Source organism: Bombina bombina, chromosome 9 (genome assembly GCF_027579735.1).
Source record: "Bombina bombina isolate aBomBom1 chromosome 9, aBomBom1.pri, whole genome shotgun sequence".
NCBI classification, from domain to species: domain Eukaryota; kingdom Metazoa; phylum Chordata; class Amphibia; order Anura; family Bombinatoridae; genus Bombina; species Bombina bombina.
This window is the reverse complement of record NC_069507.1, coordinates 27,800,200-27,821,642: the sequence shown is the minus strand read 5'-3', so window position 1 is coordinate 27,821,642 and position 21,443 is coordinate 27,800,200. Positions and strand designations below refer to the sequence as shown.

Below are 21,443 nucleotides of genomic sequence, written 5' to 3'. Positions count from 1 at the left end.
AAATAGTTAAGAGTTCACATAAAAATTTGATAGGTGGACCATTATATGAGACATTCCCAGTCACCATGGACCTGACAGCCTCCACCCCTTCAGTGTGGGGGATCACAGTGTATAGGCTGTCCACATCCATGGTGACAAAGATATCATCACTCTGTAAATCCAAATACTCTTTAAGTATTTTGATCATACTTCGAGAATCCTGCAGATAGGCCTGGGTGTTTACACGTGTCACCATGACAATGTCGGCACATACGTCATGATGCTACGCACGTGGGTGCATCCTGATGACGTCACACGTATGTGTCTGATGGCGGTACACTTGAAGTTGCAGTGGCAATTAGACATTTATATAAGGAGTGTGTAATATTATGTTTGTCATTAGTTTTAGGTTTCATGCTGTATTTGTTTTACATTTGACAAAGGCACAGTAATGTGCCATATATATATATATATATATATATATATATATACACACGCACATATATATACTGTATATATATATATATATAGATATATATGTGTTCTGCTGTACAAAACAACAAGAGTATCTTTACCAACAGGACAAAAATATCATATCCTGTGTAGTAGCCAGATTAATACTTGTGTATTCTTACAAATGCAAGAGAAGGTGCACAGACAATAATATGTAATACATTGTAAAATCTCATCATTAATTCCTTTAAGGCAATATGACTTTCTATTTTATTAGTTATCAGTGGACCCAAACTACAGGTGTCCAACCAATAACCAGATCCAGTTTTAGGATTATCTGCTTCAATATACATTTTTTATAGTATGTTTGTGAAGGGACACAGTGGTTTAATTTTATTTTTATGTACAAAATGATTGTATATATTTCCCCAAACTGCACCTGGTCCTCCAATGTTTTTGGCTGTAGCTCAATAACACTGAGCAATAAACAAGCCACCAGTAATTTGTTATTGAAAAATGCAATCGCTCATTTACGGTAATACAGATTGTGTATTTGTGCCAAATGTTTTAAATACGGGCAGTAGGGGCAGTGCATACAGTTAAAGTAATATAACCTAATGTCATTTAAGTAAAAAAACTAACAGACTCTAATGTGTTAGAACATGCAATTTTAAGACTAGCAAACCTGCATTTCTATGTGTTTAAGTCCCGCAAAGGGGTTAAAGTACCGCTCTAGACCCAGAGAGCACTACTGGTCTAGAGCGGAAATCAGCAGCGCTAGTTACACAGCTGGGTTGTGAGAATCAGCAGCAGTTTTTGTTTGAGGAAATTATTGCTCTATTATGTGTTTAACCCCTCTGTGTTTGTGTGTGTGTGTCGGGGGGTTAAACATATAGCATTACAGGGTTGATAGTCTTAAAGGGACACTCAATCAAAATTAAACTTTTATTATTCAGATAGAGCATGCCATTTTAAACAATTTTCCAATTTACTTCTATTAACAAAATGTGCACATTCTTTTTATATTTAAACATTTTGAGTCACCAGCTCCTACTGAGCATGTGCAAGAATACGTGTGTATGCATTTGTGAATGGCTGATGGCTGTCACATGGTACGTGTATGCATTTGTGGTTGGCTGATGGCTGTCACATGGTACAGGGGGAGTGGAAAAATACATAACTTTTAAAATTGTCAGAAAAAAAATCTAGTAGTCATTTGAAGTTCAAACTAAGTGCTATTGCATTGTCTTGTTATCTTGCATTTGTTGATTATGCAAATATACTGTGTTGACTGGTCCTTTAACATTGCATGCTCTAGCAAAGTAGAACATAATTCTTCAACTTAAATGGTGTCATGTGATGTCTGTGCCTAATCCTGCCACTAGTGAGCCTTACATCCAAAATATAAAGATGAGGTGTCCTTAGTCTGTAGAATGGAAGCTTTTAGGGCATCTGTACAATCAGATATAATTCAATTTCTGCCCAAGATATAAATACAAATCTAACTTACTGGTCACTTTCTTAGAGTTATATTGTCAAAGCATATTGTAATTTGAAATATGAACAGATGTCTTATTTATGTTTATAGGAATCCATTTTTAATGTTGAAGTAAAGCAGAAAAAATGCAATGATAAATGCCTCAAATATGTCAGTAGCAAAACATAATATCCACATCCTTTTAAATAAAGATTTAAACACCTGAAGAAGTGAAATACTTGGTGTCCAATCAGGAAACTTGCACGGTCTAGTTCCAATCTCCAGTGTTCTCAATCAATTCTGGGCCATAATAACATTGCCAGCACAAAACAAAACCAAAAAGTAAAATGGAGACAGGATTTAAGCACAACCATATGCACAGTTCATTCATCAGGAGGATGTGGCATGCCCTGTGTGACGTTTACTCTTGATCAATATGGATCAATAATTTTGTAATATGTTATTTGGTTAAATTAAAACATTAATTATAATTTGTACTGGAAAATAAAATTAGCCACTGGGTATTTTACACACCCAATGGAGTAAATTCCTGATTTCACTTTGTTTATTTTCTATTCAACCAAAGATGCATACAACATTTAAGTGATGCTTACATTTTTTTTCCAGTGCTGTTGTCACACGTGATTATCACAGCACTATTTCAGAAGGATGTTTCAGTGGATGACAATTGGAACACCGCGGCTGTAATTAAAGGGACACTGAACCCAAAAATTTTCTTTTGTGATTCAGATAGAGCATGCAATTTTAAGCAACTTTCTAATTTACTCCTATTATCAATGTTTCTTCGTTCTCTTGCTATCTTTATATAAAAAAGAAGGCATCTAAGCTTTTTTCTTGGTTCAGAACTCTGGACAGCAGTTTTTGATTGGTGGATAAATTTATCCACCAATCAGCAAGGACAACCTAGGTTGTTCACCAAAAATGGGCCGGCATCTAAACTTACATTCTTGCATTTCAAATAAAGATTCCAAGAGAATGAAGAAAAATTGATAATAGGAGTAAATTAGAAAGTTGCTTAAAATGTCATGCTCTATCTGAATCACAAAAGAAAAAATTTGGGTTCAGTGTCCCTTTAAGCCCATATTTATAGTCTGAAAGTTGCAAATTCTCTCCTGGTTTTGAAAAATTAAACAACATTAAGTGCCCAATGGTCTATAGATCTAAAGCTCTCAGTTCCTGCAAGATGATCTAAGAAGTCCCGTCGGTATGGTGAGGTCCCTCCAATAATTTATGAGACATAACTGTTTATCTTACTATGCAGAATTCTGGTTGTGAAAGACCCCCACTTTACAATATATGGTCTAAAAATGATTTTATGTGATTGCTCTTCATGTCGGTGAGTTTTTGGGCCCTAAGGATTTTTTTTCTTAAAGGGGCAGTAAATTCCTTTAGATTTTATTATAAAAATGTTTTGTTGCGTAGAAAAACAGCTTTGCAATTTAGTTGCAATATTTCTTTCCTCCCTTTTCATGTAATTTAGGTCTAAAAATATTATTATTATCAGGTATTTGTAGAGCGCCAACAGGTCCCGCAGCGCTATGAACATAGGTGGTATATAAAAACAATTACAGGGATCAGATGGGGAGAGAGGGTCCTGCCGAGAGTTGCACTGTTGTAGTCTGCTCTTATGAAGGTGAACTACAAACAGCTGGGCTCATAGGCTTACATGCTATGGGGTTTTAGGGGATTGCAGTGGAGATAGGAAGGTTAGTGTAGGTTGTAAGCGTTCCTGAATAGTAGAGTCTTCAGGGAGCACTTGAAGCTTTTAAAACTATGGGAGATTCTTGTGGAGTGAGGCAGAGAGTTCCATAAAATGGGAGCCAATCTGGAGAAATCTTGAAGACGGGAATGTGAGGAGGTAACAAGAGAGGAGGAGAGGAGGAGATCATGAGCGGAGCGAAGGAGATGGAAGGGAGAGTATCTGGAGACAAGTTCTGAGATGTAGGGGGGAGTAATGCAATTTAGGGTTTTGTGTGTCACAGTGAGAATTTTGTGTTTAATCCTGAAGGCAAGAGGAAGCCAGTGAAGGGATTAGCAGAGAGGAGCGGCAGATGAAGAGTGACGTGCAAGGAAGATGAGCCTGGCAGAGGCATTCATTATGGATTGTAAAGGAGCTAGGCGGCAGCTAGGGAGACCAGAGAGGATAGAATTGCAGTAGTCGAGGCGGGAAAGGATGAGACAGTGGATTAAAATCTTTGTTGTGTCTTGAGTAAGGAAATGTCTAATTTTAGCAATGTTTTTAAGGTGGAAGCGGCAGGCTTTAGCCAAGGACTGAATGTCAGGAGTGAAAGAAAGATCTGAGTCCAGTGTGACCCCAAGACATCGGGCATGTGAGGTTTGGGTAATGATGGAGTTATCAACAGTTATAGAGACATGGGGGTGGAGATTTTGGAAGAAGGGGGGAAAATAAGGAGCTCAGTTTTGGAGAGATTTAGCTTGAGGTAGTGAGAGGACATCCAAGATGAGATATGAGAGAGACAGTTAGTGACACGGGTTAGCAAGGAAGGAGGTAGTTTTGGTGCAGAGAGGTAGATTTGGGTATCGTCGGCATACAAATGATAATGAAACCCGTGGGACTTTATTAAGGAACCTAGTGAAGATGTGTAGATTGAGAAGAGAAGGGGAGCGAGGACAGAGCCTTGCGGTACCCCAACAGAAAGAGGTAACGGGGCAGAGGATGCCCCAGAGAAGGCTACACTAAAGGTACGGTTTGACAGATAGGAAGAGAACCAAGAGAGAGCTGTGTCACAGATGCTGAAGGATTGGAGGGTATGGAGCAAAAGAGGGTGGTCGACAGTATCAAAGGCTGCAGACAGATCAAGGAGGATAAGTAGAGAGAAGTGGCCTTTTGATTTTGCTGTAAGTAGGTTGTTGGTAACCTTAACAATTGCTGTCTCTGTTGAGTGAAGGGGGCGAAATCCAGATTGCAGTGGGTCAAGGAGTGAGTTTAGTGTAAGAAAATGGGATAGACGTGCATATACTAGCTTTTCAAGAAGCTTTGAGGCAAGAGGTAGTAGGGAAATAGGGCGGTAGTTGGATGGGGAGGTTGGATCAAGAGAAGGTTTTTTGAGGATAGGTGTGACTAATGCATGCTTAAGAGATGTGGGGACTATACCAGTGCTGAGGGAGAGGTTGAAGATGTGTGTGAGTATAGGGGTAAGGGTAGAAGAGAGGGACGGGAGTAGTTGTGAGGGGATGGGGTTGAGGGGACATGTAGTGAGGTGAGATGATAGTATAAGGGCAGAAACTTCATCCTTTATAACAGGGGCAAAAGAGCTAAATTTATGGCTATGTGGGTTTTGGGTGATTGTGAGCGTTTGAGGGGGAGGGAGACCGGTAGTATGTTGAGAGCTGATTTCATTTCTGATGGAGTCGATTTTGTTGTTGAAGTAGCTGGCAAAATCTTGGGCTGAGAGAAAAGTTGAGGTGGGGGTGGGCGGAGAAGAGTATTGAATGTGGAGAACAGACATTTTGGGTTTGAAGAAAGAGTAGAGATAAGAGTGGAGAAGTAATGTTGCTTATATAGATTAAGGGCAGAATAGTAAGAGTTCAAGATGAACTTATAGTGAAGAAAGTCAGCAGAACTCCGAGATTTCCTCCAGTGTCGCTCAGCAGTATGGGAACATCTGTGTAGGTACCGTATCAGAGGAGTATGCCAGGGCTGAGGATGAGTGTATGTTTTCTGAGTTATGGTAGGTGGGGCCAGGTTATCAAGGACCGATGTAAGGGTGGAGTTATAGTGGCAGATGGATTCATCAGGATAGGAAAAGGAGGGGATGGAAGAGAGAAGAGGTTCGAGAGAGGCGATGGTACAAGTGAGGAGGTGGTAGTCAGAAAGAGGAAAAGGTGAGTTTGTGAAGTTTGAGATAGTGCATCGATAACTGAAAATCAGATCAAGGGAGTGACCATCTTTGTAAGTGGGAGAGTCAGTCCATTGTGACAGGCCGAAAGAGGAAGTGAGTTGCAGAAGTTGTTTTACAGAGGAGGCAGTGGGATTATCAACAGGGAGGTTGAAGTCACAGAGAATGAGGGCAGGAGTATCTGAGGAAAGGAAGTAAGGTAGCCAGGCGGCAAAGTGATCTAGAAATAGAGTTGCGGAGCCAGGGGGGGTGGTATATGACTGCAACGCGTTTAGACAGGGGAGAGAATAAGTGAATCGTGTGTGTTTCGAATGAAGAAAATGTGAGGGAAGTGAAAGGCTGTATCTGTTGAAAGGTGCAACTAGAGGAAAGTAAAATACCAACACCACCTCCTTGTCTATTGTCAGACCTAGGAGTGTGGCTGAAGTGGAGACCCCCATGTGACAGTGCAGCAGAGGAAGCAGTGTCTGAAGGAGAGAGCCAGGTTTCTGTGAGAGCCAAAAGATTGAGAGAGTGGGAGATAAAGAGGTCATGGATAGAAGTGAGCTTGTTGCAAACAGAGCGAGAGTTCCATGGTGCACAAGTGAATGGGTGGTGGCTTTAGATGCAAGAGGAATAAGATTAAGGCTTTAATTTGGAAAGATGCGGGACTTTCTAATGTCCCTTTGGATTAAAGTGTTTCTTCCCCTTGTATAGTGTAACGGTATATCCGTGGATTGTGTATATGATATGGTGGTTTATATTTTCTTACCCTGCTTGGCCGGGCTCGCTCTGATAGTAGCGGCGTCCTAAGACTCTTACCGGATATGGCGGATTTTCTCAGCGATTAATCCTTATGGTGGTTTGTATTTTCTTACCCTGCTTGACCAGGCTCGCTCTGATAGTAGCGGCGTCCTTAGACTCTTACCAGATGTGGCGGGTTTTCTCAGCAACCAATCCTTATACTTATTTCCTTGTCTCTTGTGAGTTCAATTCTCACCTCTCAATGGGATTCTGTGTTAGATAATATTAGCTGACCTCCTAAACCCTGTTGTGAGTTTTCTGCTGTTATAGCGTCCGTTACTCACAATGGGGCGGTCTTGGGAGTGCTAATGTTCACGCTAACTGGCCAGTTAGTATAGAGTTATGAGCTGGAGCTAGTTCTCTTCTACGCGTTTTGACTGCAAACCTTTGTCAAGAATACCAGATCCAGCTTCTCATTGGTATATAAAGGGTTTCCTGTTAGCCCATTAGTGCCATTGCTGAAATTTTCACTATAGAGGCGCTTTTTTTAAATTGATTATGGTCATGAATATGGGATGTAAAATTCATTCAATTAGTATCTTCAAGGGAAATCCAATATAGTAAGTAGATTATATCAATCTTATAATGTTGTAGTATTTTGCCGCATTTTTAAGGACAATTGGTAATGACTGCGGCAGTAAATTGCGTAATATCTGAACTGGGTCAAGATTTCATTCAAAAATTGAAATAAAAAAATCTCTTTGAAAAGAATTCTGAAAATCCTTTTAAAAAATAATAAATTAATTTATTGAGCCTGTGTCTAATGATGGTGAGCCAATACGTGTCAAATGAAACTTAGATTTATCAACTTTCAATACTTCATGTAAATTTAAATTTTCAAAATGATTTATCAAGTGGCATTATAGGAACAATAAGACTTATGGACCATTTTCTCATATCAATTTTATGTTTGCACTAGCAAAGTTGAAATATGACTTATTTATATTTTATGGAGTTTGTTGATTGTTATCTATATCCCTTCATTCTCGATCCTTATGGACTGGACTATTATATATAATGATTAATTTATTTAATAATAATTTCCCAATAGTAAAATCTAGTCTTAAGATCACTCTTATAGGGAAACAGTGATTTCTTTAGCACTGCTGACAATTGTATTTAATGTGCATATATACATACGGACTAATGGTTTGATCTTTAGTAACTATTTTGAAAGCATATTGTTTCTTTGAACTTCTCTCAAATTTTTATCCCAAATAAATTCTATATATAGTGTTATAACTCAGATTCAAGATGTGATACAGAGGTATTTTTAAACACATGTTGGTTAATGGGAATGTGGATATATATACCTGAATGGACTAAACTCAAGAGTGGGATACATGAATCTTTAGGTAATTTATATAAATATTACTCTCTTAAGATGGATTTATATTAGAAAATTGAGATCTAATTCGCTGTTGAGGCCATATTTGGGGAGAGGGTACCAAAATTATAGAGGAATTCTGCTTCTTGTATTAGAAGTTTCTTTTCTATATTACCTCTTCTGCCATCTTAAAGTATTTTTCTAATACCTCATAATTTAAATGTCTCTATTTTACCTTGATGTTTTTCTTTAAAATGTTTATATAAGGCAGTATCATCTCTCTGATGTTCTATTGCCAATAAATGTTCTATGATACGGTCTCTCAGTTTTCTGCTGGTTTGGCCAAAATATTTCATATTACAGTCACATTGAATTAAATATATCACATTGGTATCTGTACATCTAATGATGTCTGAAATTTTAGTCTCTCTGCCTGTTTTCTCAGATTTTATCTTTTTGAGTTTGCTGCTATATTTACAGGATTTGCAGCTATGACAAGGATAGAACCCTTCAATTTTTTCTCCTCTTACTTAGTGTTTGACCTAATAAGGGATCCTTCAATAGAAGATGCCAATGTCTTTTTTATTATTTTTTTAAATAGTTTATATTGTGCTGAATAAGTTGTGATGATTAGAATCTCCATATTAGAATGTAAATCTCCTTTATCTTTATTTTTAGTCTTTTTCTGCAATAAACGTTCTCTATCCACACTCTTAATATCTTCTGCGATTTTTTCAATTTTCTTTGTATCATAACCTTTATGCTCAAATCTCTTTATCAGAGTTTTAGATTGTGTCTCATAGTCACGTATATATCTGTACAGTTTTTTTGTAGACGAAGGAGCTGTCCTTTTGGGATAATATTTTTCCAATTTACGTGATGACAACTTTTTGAGTCAATATAGTTGTTGGAGTCAACTTTTTTTTAAAAAAGTACGCGTTCTATTTCTCCATCGACTATTTCTACTTCTACGTCAAGAAAACTTATTTTGAGTCTACTATATTCATGTGTAAAGGAGATTCCGTATGTGTTAATGTTTAGGTCTTCAATAAATATATCAAGGAGTTCATTCAAAATAGTCAACAGGGTCGCAAGAAGCGTGTGGAAAAACCAAGGCGCAAAATAACTGCCCATGAACTGAGAAAAGTGAAGCGTGCAGCTGCCAAGATGCCACTTGCCACCAGTTTGGCCATATTTCAGAGCTGCAACATCACTGGAGTGCCCAAAAGCACAAGGTGTGCAATACTCAGAGACATGGCCAAGGTAAGAAAGGCTGAAAGACGACCACCACTGAACAAGACACACAAGCTGAAACGTCAAGACTGGGCCAAGAAATATCTCAAGACTGATTTTTCTAAGGTTTTATGGACTGATGAAATGAGAGTGAGTCTTGATGGGCCAGATGGATGGGCCCGTGGCTGGATTGGTAAAGGGCAGAGAGCTCCAGTCCGACTCAGACGCCAGCAAGGTGGAGGTGGAGTACTGGTTTGGGCTGGTATCATCAAAGATGAGCTTGTGGGGCCTTTTCAGGTTGAGGATGGAGTCAAGCTCAACTCCCAGTCCTACTGCCAGTTTCTGGAAGACACCTTCTTCAAGCAGTGGTACAGGAAGAAGTCTGCATCCTTCAAGAAAAACATGATTTTCATGCAGGACAATGCTCCATCACACGCGTCCAAGTACTCCACAGCGTGGCTGGCAAGAAAGGGTATAAAAGAAGAAAATCTAATGACATGGCCTCCTTGTTCACCTGATCTGAACCCCATTGAGAACCTGTGGTCCATCATCAAATGTGAGATTTACAAGGAGGGAAAACAGTACACCTCTCTGAACAGTGTCTGGGAGGCTGTGGTTACTGCTGCACGCAATGTTGATGGTGAACAGATCAAAACACTGACAGAATCCATGGATGGCAGGCTTTTGAGTGTCATTGCAAAGAAAGGTGGCTATATTGGTCACTGATTTGTTTTTGTTTTGTTTTTGAATGTCAGAAATGTATATTTGTGAATGTTGAGATGTTATATTGGTTTCACTGGTAAAAATAAATAATTGAAATGGGTATATATTTGTTTTTTGTTAAGTTGCCTAATAATTATGCACAGTAATAGTCACCTGCACACACAGATATCCCCCTAAAATAGCTAAAACTAAAAACAAACTAAAAACTACTTCCAAAACTATCCAGCTTTGATATTAATGAGTTTTTTGGGTTCATTGAGAACATGGTTGTTGTTCAATAATAAAATTAATCCTCAAAAATACAACTTGCCTAATAATTCTGCACTCCCTGTAATCCCTGTGTGTGCCAGCTCTAGTGTGCCTCTTTATAATCCCTGTGTGTGCCAGTCTAGTGTGCCTTTATATAATCCCTGTGTGTGCCAGCTCTAGTGTGCCACTTTATTATCCCTGTGTGTGCCAGCTCTAGTGTGCCTCTTTATAATCCCTATCTGTGCTATCTCTAGTGTGCTGTTTTATGATCCCTGTGTGTGCCAGCTCTAGTGTGCCTCTTTATAATCCCTGTGTTTGCCAGCTCTAGTGTGCTGCTTTATAATCCCTGTGTGTGCCAGCTCTAGGGTGTATCCTTATAATCCCTGTGTGTGCCAGCTCTAGTGTGCCTCTTTATAATCCCTGTGTGTGCCAGTCTAGTGTGCCTCTTTATAATCCCTGTGTGTGCCAGCTCTAGTGTGCCTCTTTATAATCCCTGTGTGTGCCAGTCTAGTGTGCCTTTATATAATCCCTGTGTGTGCCAGCTCTAGTGTGCCACTTTATTATCTCTGTGTGTGCCAGCTCTAGTGTGCTGTTTTATGATCCTTGTGTGTGCCAGCTCTAGTGTATCTTTTTATAATCCCTATGTGTGCCAGCTCTAGTGTGCCTCTTTATAATCCCTGTGTGTGCCAGCTCTAGTGTGCTGCTTTATAATCCCTGTGTGTGCCAGCTCTAGTGTGCCTCTTTATAATTCCCTGTGTGTGCCAGATCTAGTGTGCCTCTTTATAATCCCTGTGTGTGCCAGCTCTAGTGTGCTGCTTTATAATCCCTGTATGTGCCAGCTCTAGTGTGCCTCTTTATAATCCCTGTGTGTGCCAGCTCTAGTGTGTCTCTTTATAATCCCTGTGTGTGCCAGCTCTAGTGTGACTCTTTATAATCCCTGTGTGTGCCAGCTCTAGTGTGCTGCTTTATAATCCCTGTGTGTGCCAGCTCTAGTGTGACTCTTTATAATCCCTGTGTGTGCCAGCTCTAGTGTGCTGCTTTATAATCCCTGTGTGTGCCAGCTCTAGTGTGTCTCTTTATAATCCCTGTGTGTGCCAGCTCTAGTGCGCTGCTTTATAATCCCTGTATGTGCCAGCTCTAGTGTGCTGCTTTATAATCCCTGTATGTGCCAGCTCTAGTGTGCCTCTTTATAATCCCTGTGTGTGCCAGCTCTAGTGTGCTGCTTTATAATCCCTGTGTGTGCCAGCTCTAGTGTGACTCTTTATAATCCCTGTGTGTGCCAGCTCTAGTGCGCTGCTTTATAATCCCTGTATGTGCCAGCTCTAGTGTGCTGCTTTATAATCCCTGTATGTGCCAGCTCTAGTGTGCCTCTTTATAATCCCTGTGTGTGCCAGCTCTAGTGTGCTGCTTTATAATCCCTGTATGTGCCAGCTCTAGTGTGCCTCTTTATAATCCCTGTGTGTGCCAGCTCTAGTGTGCCTCTTTATAATCCCTGTGTGTGCCAGCTCTAGTGTGCTGCTTTATTATCCCTGTGTGTGCCAGCTCTAGTGTGCCTCTTTATAATCCCTGTGTGTGCCAGCTCTAGTGTGACTCTTTATAATCCCTGTGTGTGCCAGCTCTAGTGTGCTGCTTTATAATCCCTGTGTGTGCCAGCTCTAGTGTAACTCTTTATAATCCCTGTGTGTGCCAGCTCTAGTGTGCTGCTTTATAATCCCTGTGTGTGCCAGCTCTAGTGTGACTCTTTATAATCCCTGTGTGTGCCAGCTCTAGTGAGCTGCTTTATAATCCCTGTATGTGCCAGCTCTAGTGTGCCTCTTTATAATCCCTGTGTGTGCCAGCTCTAGTGTGCCTCTTTATACTCCCTGTGTGTGCCAGCTCTAGTGTGCCTCTTTATAATCCCTGTGTGTGCCAGCTCTAGTGTGACTCTTTATAATCCCTGTGTGTGCCAGCTCTAGTGTGCTGTTTTATGATCCCTGTGTGTGCCAGCTCTAGTGTGCCTCTTTATAATCCCTGTGTGTGCCAGCTCTAGTGTGCCTCTTTATACTCCCTGTGTGTGCCAGCTCTAGTGTGCCTCTTTATAATCCCTGTGTGTGCCAGCTCTAGTGTGACTCTTTATAATCCCTGTGTGTGCCAGCTCTAGTGTGCCTTTTTATAATCCCTGTGTGTGCCAGCTCTAGTGTGCCACTTTATAATCCCTGTGTGTGCCAGCTCTAGTGTGCCTCTTTATAATCCCTGTGTGTGCTAGCTCTAGTGTGTCTCTTTATAATCCCTGTGTGTGCCAGCTCTAGTGTGACTCTTTATAATCCCTGTATGTGCCAGCTCTAGTGTGCCTCTTTATAATCCCTGTGTGTGCCAGCTCTAGTGTGCCTCTTTATAATCCCTGTGTGTGCCAGCTCTAGTGTGCCTCTTTATAATCCCTGTGTGTGCCAGCTCTAGTGTGCCTCTTTATAATCCCTGTGTGTGCCAGCTCTAGTGTGACTCTTTATAATCCCTGTATGTGCCAGCTCTAGTGTGCCTCTTTATAATCCCTGTGTGTGCCAGCTCTAGTGTGCCTCTTTATAATCCCTGTGTGTGCCAGCTCTAGTGTGCTGCTTTATAATCCCTGTGTGTGCCAGCTCTAGTGTGACTCTTTATAATCCCTGTGTGTGCCAGCTCTAGTGTGTCTCTTTATAATCCCTGTGTGTGCCAGCTCGTGTGCCTCTTTATAATCCCTGTGTGTGCCAGCTCTAGTGTGACTCTTTATAATCCCTGTGTGTGCCAGCTCTAGTGTGCCTCTTTATAATCCCTGTGTGTGCCAGCTCTAGTGTGCCACTTTATAATCCCTGTGTGTGCCAGCTCTAGTGTGCCTCTTTATAATCCCTGTGTGTGCTAGCTCTAGTGTGTCTCTTTATAATCCCTGTGTGTGCCAGCTCTACTGTGCATATTTATAATCCCTGTGTGTGCCAGCTCTAGTGTGCCTCTTTATAATCCCTGTGTGTGCCAGCTCTAGTGTGCCTCTTTATAATCCCTGTGTGTGCTAGCTCTAGTGTGCCTCTTTATAATCCCTGTGTGTGCCAGCTCTAGTGTGCCTCTTTATAATCCCTGTGTGTGCCATCTCTAGTATGTATCTTTATAATCCCTGTGTGTGCCAGCTCTAGTGTGCCTCTTTATAATCCCTGTGTGTGCCAGCTCTAGTGTGTATCTTTATAATCCCTGTGTGTGCCAGCTTTAGTGTGCCTCTTTATAATCCCTGTGTGTGCCAGCTCTAGTGTGCCTCTTTATAATCCCTGTGTGTGCCAGCTCTAGTGTGCTGCTTTATAATCCCTGTGTGCCAGCTCTAGTGTGTCTCTTTATAATCCCTGTATGTGCCAGCTCTAGTGTGCTGCTTTATAATCCCTGTGTGTGCCAGCTCTAGTGTGTATCTTTATAATCCCTGTGTGTGCCAGCTCTAGTGTGTATCTTTATAATCCCTGTGTGTGCCAGCTCTAGTGTGCCTCTTTATAATGCCTGTGTGTGCCAGCTCTAGTGTGCCTCTTTATAATCCCTGTGTGTGCCAGCTCTAGTGTGCCTCTTTATAATCCCTGTATGTGCCAGCTCTAGTGTGCCGCTTTATAATCCCTGTGTGTGCCAGCTCTAGTGTGCCTCTTTATAATCCCTGTGTGTGCCAGCTCTAGTGTGCTGCTTTATAATCCCTGTGTGTGCCAGCTCTAGTGTGCTGAGTTATAATCCCTGTGTGCCAGCTCTAGTGTGCTGCTTTATAATCCCTGTATGTGCCAGCTCTAGTGTGCCTCTTTATACTCCCTGTGTGTGCCAGCTCTAGTGTGCCTCTTTATAATCCCTGTGTGTGCCAGCTCTAGTGTGCTGCTTTATAATCCCTGTGTGTGCCAGCTCTAGTGTATCTTTTTATAATCCCTGTGTGTGCCAGCTCTAGTGTGCCTCTTTATAATCCCTGTGTGTGCCAGCTCTAGTGTGCCTCTTTATAATCCCTGTGTGTGCCAGCTCTAGTGTGCTGCTTTATAATCCCTGTATGTGCCAGCTCTAGTGTGCCTCTTTATAATCCCTGTGTGTGCCAGCTCTAGTGTGCTGCTTTATAATCCCTGTGTGTGCCAGCTCTAGTGTGCCTCTTTATAATCCCTGTGTGTGCCAGCTCTAGTGTGCTGCTTTATAATCCCTGTGTGTGCCAGATCTAGTGTGCCTCTTTATAATCCCTGTGTGTGCCAGCTCTAGTGTGCTGCTTTATAATCCCTGTATGTGCCAGCTCTAGTGTGCCTCTTTATAATCCCTGTGTGTGCCAGCTCTAGTGTGCCTCTTTATAATCCCTGTGTGTGCCAGATCTAGTGTGCCTCTTTATAATCCCTGTGTGTGCCAGCTCTAGTGTGCCTCTTTATAATTCCTGTGTGTGCCAGCTCTAGTGTGCCTCTTTATAATCCCTGTGTGTGCCAGCTCTAGTGTGCCTCTTTATAATCCCTGTGTGTGCCAGCTCTAGTGTGCCTCTTTATAATCCCTGTGTGTGCCAGCTCTAGTGTGCTGCTTTATAATCCCTGTGTGTGCCAGCTCTAGTGTGCTGCTTTATAATCCCTGTGTGTGCCAGCTCTAGTGTGCCACTTTATAATCCCTGTGTGTGCCAGCTCTAGTGTGCCTCTTTATAATCCCTGTGTGTGCCAGCTCTAGTGTGCTGCTTTATTATCCCTGTGTGTGCCAGCTCTAGTGTGCTGCTTTATAATCCCTGTATGTGCCAGCTCTAGTGTGCTGCTTTATAATCCCTGTATGTGCCAGCTCTAGTGTGCCTCTTTATAATCCCTGTATGTGCCAGCTCTAGTGTGCCTCTTTATAATCCCTGTGTGTGCCAGCTCTAGTATGCCTCTTTATAATCCCTGTGTGTGCCAGCTCTAGTGTGCCTCTTTATAATCCCTGTGTGTGCCAGATCTAGTGTGCTGCTTTATAATCCCTGTATGTGCCAGCTCTAGTGTGCCTCTTTATAATCCCTGTATGTGCCAGCTCTAGTGTGCCTCTTTATAATCCCTGTATGTGCCAGCTCTAGTGTGCCTCTTTATAATCCCTGTATGTGCCAGCTCTAGTGTGCCTCTTTATAATCCCTGTGTGTGCCAGCTCTAGTGTGCCTCTTTATAATCCCTGTGTGTGCCAGCTCTAGTGTGCTGCTTTATAATCCCTGTGTGTGCCAGCTCTAGTGTGCCTCTTTATAATCCCTGTGTGTGCCAGCTCTAGTGTGACTCTTTATAATCCCTGTGTGTGCCAGCTCTAGTGTGCTGCTTTATAATCCCTGTGTGTGCCAGCTCTAGTGTGACTCTTTATAATCCCTGTGTGTGCCAGCTCTAGTGTGCCTCTTTATAATCCCTGTGTGTGCCAGCTCTAGTGTGCTGCTTTATAATCCCTGTGTGTGCCAGCTCTAGTGTGCTGCTTTATAATCCCTGTATGTGCCAGCTCTAGTGTGACTCTTTATAATCCCTGTGTGTGCCAGCTCTAGTGTGACTCTTTATAATCCCTGTATGTGCCAGCTCTAGTGCGCTGCTTTATAATCCCTGTGTGTGCCAGCTCTAGTGTGACTCTTTATAATCCCTGTGTGTGCCAGCTCTAGTGTGACTCTTTATAATCCCTGTGTGTGCCAGCTCTAGTGTGCTGCTTTATAATCCCTGTGTGTGCCAGCTCTAGTGTGCTGCTTTATAATCCCTGTGTGTGCCAGCTCTAGTGTGCCTCTTTATAATCCCTGTGTGTGCCAGCTCTAGTGTTCCTCTTTATAATTCCTGTGTGTGCCAGCTCTAGTGTTCCTCTTTATAATCCCTGTGTGTGCCAGCTCTAGTGTTCCTCTTTATAATCCCTGTGTGTGCCAGCTCTAGTGTGTCTCTTTATAATCCCTGTGTGTGCCAGCTCTAGTGTGCCTTTATATAATCCCTGTGTGTGCCAGCTCTAGTGTGCCTCTTTATATAATCCCTGTGTGTGCCAGCTCTAGTGTGACTCTTTATAATTCCTGTGTGTGCCAGCTCTAGTGTTCCTCTTTATAATCCCTGTGTGTGCCAGCTCTAGTGTTCCTCTTTATAATTCCTGTGTGTGCCAGCTCTAGTGTGCCTCTTTATATAATCCCTGTGTGTGCCAGCTCTAGTGTGACTCTTTATAATCCCTGTATGTGCCAGCTCTAGTGTGCCTCTTTATAATCCCTGTGTGTGCCAGCTCTAGTGTGCCTCTTTATAATCCCTGTGTGTGCCAGCTCTAGTGTGCCTCTTTATAATCCCTGTGTGTGCCAGCTCTAGTGTGCCTCTTTATAATCCCTGTGTGTGCCAGCTCTAGTGTGCCTCTGTATAATTCCTGTGTGTGCCAGCTCTAGTGTGCCTCTGTATAATTCCTGTGTGTGCCAGCTCTAGTGTGCCTCTTTATATAATCCCTGTATGTGCCAGCTCTAGTGTGCCTCTGTATAATTCCTGTGTGTGCCAGCTCTAATGTGCCTCTTTATATAATCCCTGTATGTGCCAGCTCTAGTGTGCCTCTTTATAATCCCTGTGTGTGCCAGCTCTAGTGTGCCTCTGTATAATTCCTGTGTGTGCCAGCTCTACTGTGCCTCTGTATAATCCCTGTGTGTGCCAGCTCTAGTGTGCCTCTTTATAATCCCTGTGTGTGCCAGCTCTAGTGTGCCTCCTCTGTACCAGTTTACAGTATTCCCTGAGTGTGCCAGTACACTGCCCGCTTTGGGCATATCCACAGATGTTTGTATTCCCCACAAACCAGTATTGTGCAAATGTGCACCTTTTTGTTTCAAAATCTATATAAACTGTTTTAACATAACTTTGTTTCATGTATGACATATTTTATGAAATATTTCATTTGTGCTATATTACGGGCATTTTTTTGTTTGTTTGTTCAATGTCCCTTTACACCTAATTGAATAATAAGAATTAATAAGGAGTGTCTGAGCTTGTATCTTAACAAAAGCTTTTGTTGTGTAATGCAGTAGCAGTGCACAGTATGCAGCATATCAAACATAATAATAAAACATGCAGAGTAAAGGGGGAAAATCTGAGTGTGCATAGGTCACCTGAACAGAGGTAAAATACTATACTAATCTCAAGACTCCTATAGAAAAAAGAGGGTGGGGATCCTGGGCTGGGATTACAGACTGAAAGACACAAGGTAGGAGGTGATTGAGTAAAATACCCATAGAATCTGAGTGGGAGGAGGTGAGAGCAGTCTCAGAGGCTGTAGCTAGCCTGCACTTGTCTATTGCTTTCTCATGGTCTGAATGATGATTGGGAATCTCCGATTGGACCAATAATATCAGCATGTTGTATTCTGTCTTCTAAAGCAGTCACAAAGAACAGCTGGTCCTGCCACAGCCCACCCTGCAGAGACCAGTGCTTCAATGAGAAGCCGGCAGCTCACCCTGGCATAGGGCAGCATCAGGCAAAGGGAGCTGTACCCTCTTTCTGGGAGATAATGAGAGCTGTGGGTATATATGGTGTGTTGGCCATTTACCTGGGTCTGTGCTCTGGTGATATCCAGGTAAGTATTAATAATTTAACCCATTGTCTGTCAGAGAGAACTGCAATACATTGCACAGCAGCCAGTGAGTTAATAGGTCACTTGTTGTGTAATAACTTCAGTGTGATAGACTTTGTGCTGCCAGTGGGTAAGTTATGTTTTTACTCTTCTGTTATCCCTGAGTCTCTCACTAAACATAAGTGCACTCATTCAGTTTTTCTCTGTTAATCTTTCATTTTAGTGTTGAGTACATAATGATGTGCTTTAGATAGATAGTAACAGTGGTGTGAAGGCTGGAGAGCAGCATTGCAGATATAGAGAAATATTGTGCAGGGGATATTACCACTGGAAAAACAGCAGAAATTGTTCTATTAAACCAAAGTCGTAGTGAGGTGCTATGATTTAGACAGTAGCTGCAAGTGAAAGGGTTAACATGTGCCCAGATTGCCCACATGTCTGCCCTGGGAGCTGTCACCATGAATGTGAAGCTGGGTAGGGCAGGGGATAAATTATCCCTGGAATCTGCATCTGTAAATTCTCTGCCAATGACATTGTTGAAGGTTTGGTGCTGGTCTCTTAAGATTATCTGAAGATTTTTTTCTGCATATGTGGCTGTTAAATTATTACTATGTGCAGAGCTGTTCTAAATAAGTTCAAAGGTCATTGAATAAAATGAAGAAAAGGAGTTTGTAATCATAACAAAGTTACTCATTATCACACCAAGGCGTTTGATACCCTTTATGTTGAGTAAGGACATTACATTCAAATAGAATTCCCCATAACATGTTGAATTATGTGTAGGAAATAAACTTTGTACTGTACTTTAAATAGATGTTTTCCCTGCTGTTCCTGTAATTTATCTCTAATAAGTGTATATTTTCCACTGTCAGCAGGGCCTGCAGTAAGTTATACAGGATTCAGAATCTTGACCCTGTAACATTTACATGGTGATTGCTTGATCACAGTAGGGATTCCGTTATAAATGTCCCTTACTGGAAATGCCATAAACAATACTCATAAGATGTTTCAAGGGTTAAGTGGCCCAAATTAATTTTGTACCAGCAAAATCACAGTGTTATGTTTTTCATATTGTTTGTTTTGTAAGCAGGTATTTTGCAATGCATTGCTTGATTACTAGTATAGACTGTGCATATATAAAATGACTTCATTTTCTTAATCCCCTGGCTGCCCAAGAGGTCTATTGCATCACTTAGCAATGAACATGTGTAACTTAGGGGCAGATAGGGATAAGGTGGCATCCTATGTACGGGATTTTGTTATGAAGCACATTTCATGAATACAAAACACTAGAACACAAGATCAGTTTCCAGTCAGAGGGTGGATTTATGAATATCCAGTAAACATTTTACCACTGTACAGATTAGTGGGTACGGGAAACAGCCTCCCAGTGATAAAAAGCAAAGAATGACTGGGTTGTGCAGAATGTTTTTATGAATAACTGACAGAAGCCTGTTGTTCACTAACTTGTCATCTGATGCTGAAATATCAAGCACTATTTGTTAGCCAAATGATGTTCCACATTAGTCATCTGCTCATGATCCAAGTGCAATATAATATATACTGAAAACGTATGCAAGACACTGACCATCATTAGCCCCAGCTCTGTGTCAGTGGGGTATATATTACTCCCTTTGTACCCAATGGCAACTAGCAGGGCACAATTGTATTCAAACAGAAGTGTGGTAAGCTGCATATCATATTCCCTCTACAAAATGTATAAGGCTGGAGATAATGATCAGATCCCACTTGGGTATTTTCCCCCCTTAAGTTTAAAACTACAATAAAACAGCAGCTAACACCAGCAATAGTGTAACAAATAGCAATATTATAAAATAAATGTTCTAGAGACTCTTCCTGTCTGCTAAGCTCCTTCTGCCCCCAAGGACACGTGATTGTTTGGAAAGCAGAGTTCAAAGCTGCAAATGTGTTAGATTTCAAAACAAACTGTATCTATGTATATAAAAGCTTTAACTGGAATATCTTTTAATATATATATTTTTAAAGAGTAGAACACTGTTTTACACTTCCTTTCACTTTCTCCTCTAATTCAGTTATTGTTTTCCCTTTAAAAATAATGTAAGCACAAAACGTAAGTACCAATAACTAATTTACTTTTATTAATATTGCTATATACATTCGATGCAATATACATTCATTATTTATTTTTAAAACTATAGTTATTCCACTCCCTCATCAGGGTTTTCAATTGGTTTATTCCTGGACTGTTTCCAGACAGCAAAAGCCTGCACCCTGCACTGTTTTAAATGCATTGAAGGCATTTATTTTGAATGTAGATCATCACTAAAGCTGTGATTAGTTACTGATATACTATGTAAATATGCATAAAATATATTGATGTTCAAACACCAACTCTGACCGCCATTTGATGTTTTAACTATAAACATATATTGAGCCCAGATTCCTTGTCTCCCTCTCAATGACCTACAGGGAATGTTTATAAGTAAAGAACCCATAACATGAAGATACTTCTGGCACAAGCCATCCCAAAACAGCTGGAAATCAGACATAACATATTGCAGCTTGGTACAGAAAAGTAAACCTAAATGACCTTGTGTGGATTAAAGCAAATTGCTGCAGTAAAATATTGCAAGTATGCAAAATGCATACAGATAAATCTATAAATAAAAACTATAGACTCCTATCACAATGCACTCTTCTCCCAGCTGGAATAAGTGTTGGCACTCAGAAAATATTTCATCTGTTTGGACTATAGGTTTTAGGGGTATAGGCAGTTGAGAGTTTGTTTATTATAAAGAGTCTGCTACATTTAAAAGGGACATGCTAATTTTGAAAGGACAAAAATACAATTAGTTATTTTAGTGTCCCTTGTAAACTGTGTTTTTAACCCCTGCAGAACACACCTGCTAAACACATAGCTAAAGTCCTGATTTCATATTGCTGTTCCTGAGCAGGGCACTGCTTATGAATAGTGGATACGTGCGTATGCTGCTTCTTATTGACTCAAAGGCTGTGTCCGGAGTACAAGCTTTAATAGGGCAGATTAAAGAATCATTGATAGGCTAAGGAGGGGTTAAAGTGAGATGATTTATTGCGACTCGCATCACCTATCTTTTCCAGCCTGTTTAGTGTTCCGCGCCCCAAAGTATAGACTGTGATAAGTCTATGAGAGGGGAACTGATGCTTAGCTAGAATAATCTTACCAACCAGAACGTTTTGTTTTTGCCTTAGATTTAACTTAAAGGAATAATAATGTCAAAATGTAAATGTGCTTGAGTGCATTGCAAGTTTAAATATAAGCAATTCTGCAGTAAATTTCCATGAGCAAAAATACTTCAAGTAAAAGTTATTACTGGTTTTCATTGGCATATGCACATATGCTGTGAGGGCTGTGCATCAGTATTTAAGCTCAGAGAACCGGTGGTGGTGTTTATTGTGTCAGTGAAAACTTAGTTTGTGTTAGTTTGAGAAGGGGTGGTGTTTGAAATCTGGTGCACGGGCCCTCACAGGCCACAGCATATGTGCGTATGCATCTTAAAAACAGTAATAAATTCTACTAGAAGCATTTTTGCTAATGGAAGTATATTTCAAAAACGCTTTTATTCAAAATTGAAATACACCCACACACATTCATATTTTTATATTTTTATCTCTTAAGGTTGTAAATGTGTCACAGGAGGTGTTGCTTCAATTTACAGAATTAATCACGATAATTAGTTTTGCAGGACTTTTCAAACAAAAGTGTAGCTGGACTGCTGATTTGTGGCCATTTCTATGAATGTGAAGCAACAGTTTATTGTGCATCATGGTATCTGTGAAAAGGGACAACCTTAAGAAAGGGTAGGAGGGTTACCCTGTGCTGACCTCTGAC

At 41.0% G+C, this 21,443-nt stretch overlaps 1 protein-coding gene across 3 annotated transcripts in view; it reads left to right on the top strand.

Moving 5' to 3' along the window:
- Nucleotides 1-17,281: 17,281 nt before the first annotated feature.
- Nucleotides 17,282-21,443, top strand: part of LOC128639809 (neurotrypsin-like) — a 114,163-nt gene continuing 110,001 nt past the window's right edge. Inside the window, exon 1 of one of the 3 annotated variants that reach the window (XM_053691998.1) lies at nt 17,282-17,593. In XM_053691998.1, the coding sequence (XP_053547973.1) occupies nt 17,528-17,593 (66 nt within the window). In that variant the 5' untranslated portion in view covers nt 17,282-17,527. The remainder of the gene's footprint in view (nt 17,594-21,443) is intronic. The other 2 variants (XM_053691999.1, XM_053692000.1) reach the window with 2 other exon arrangements.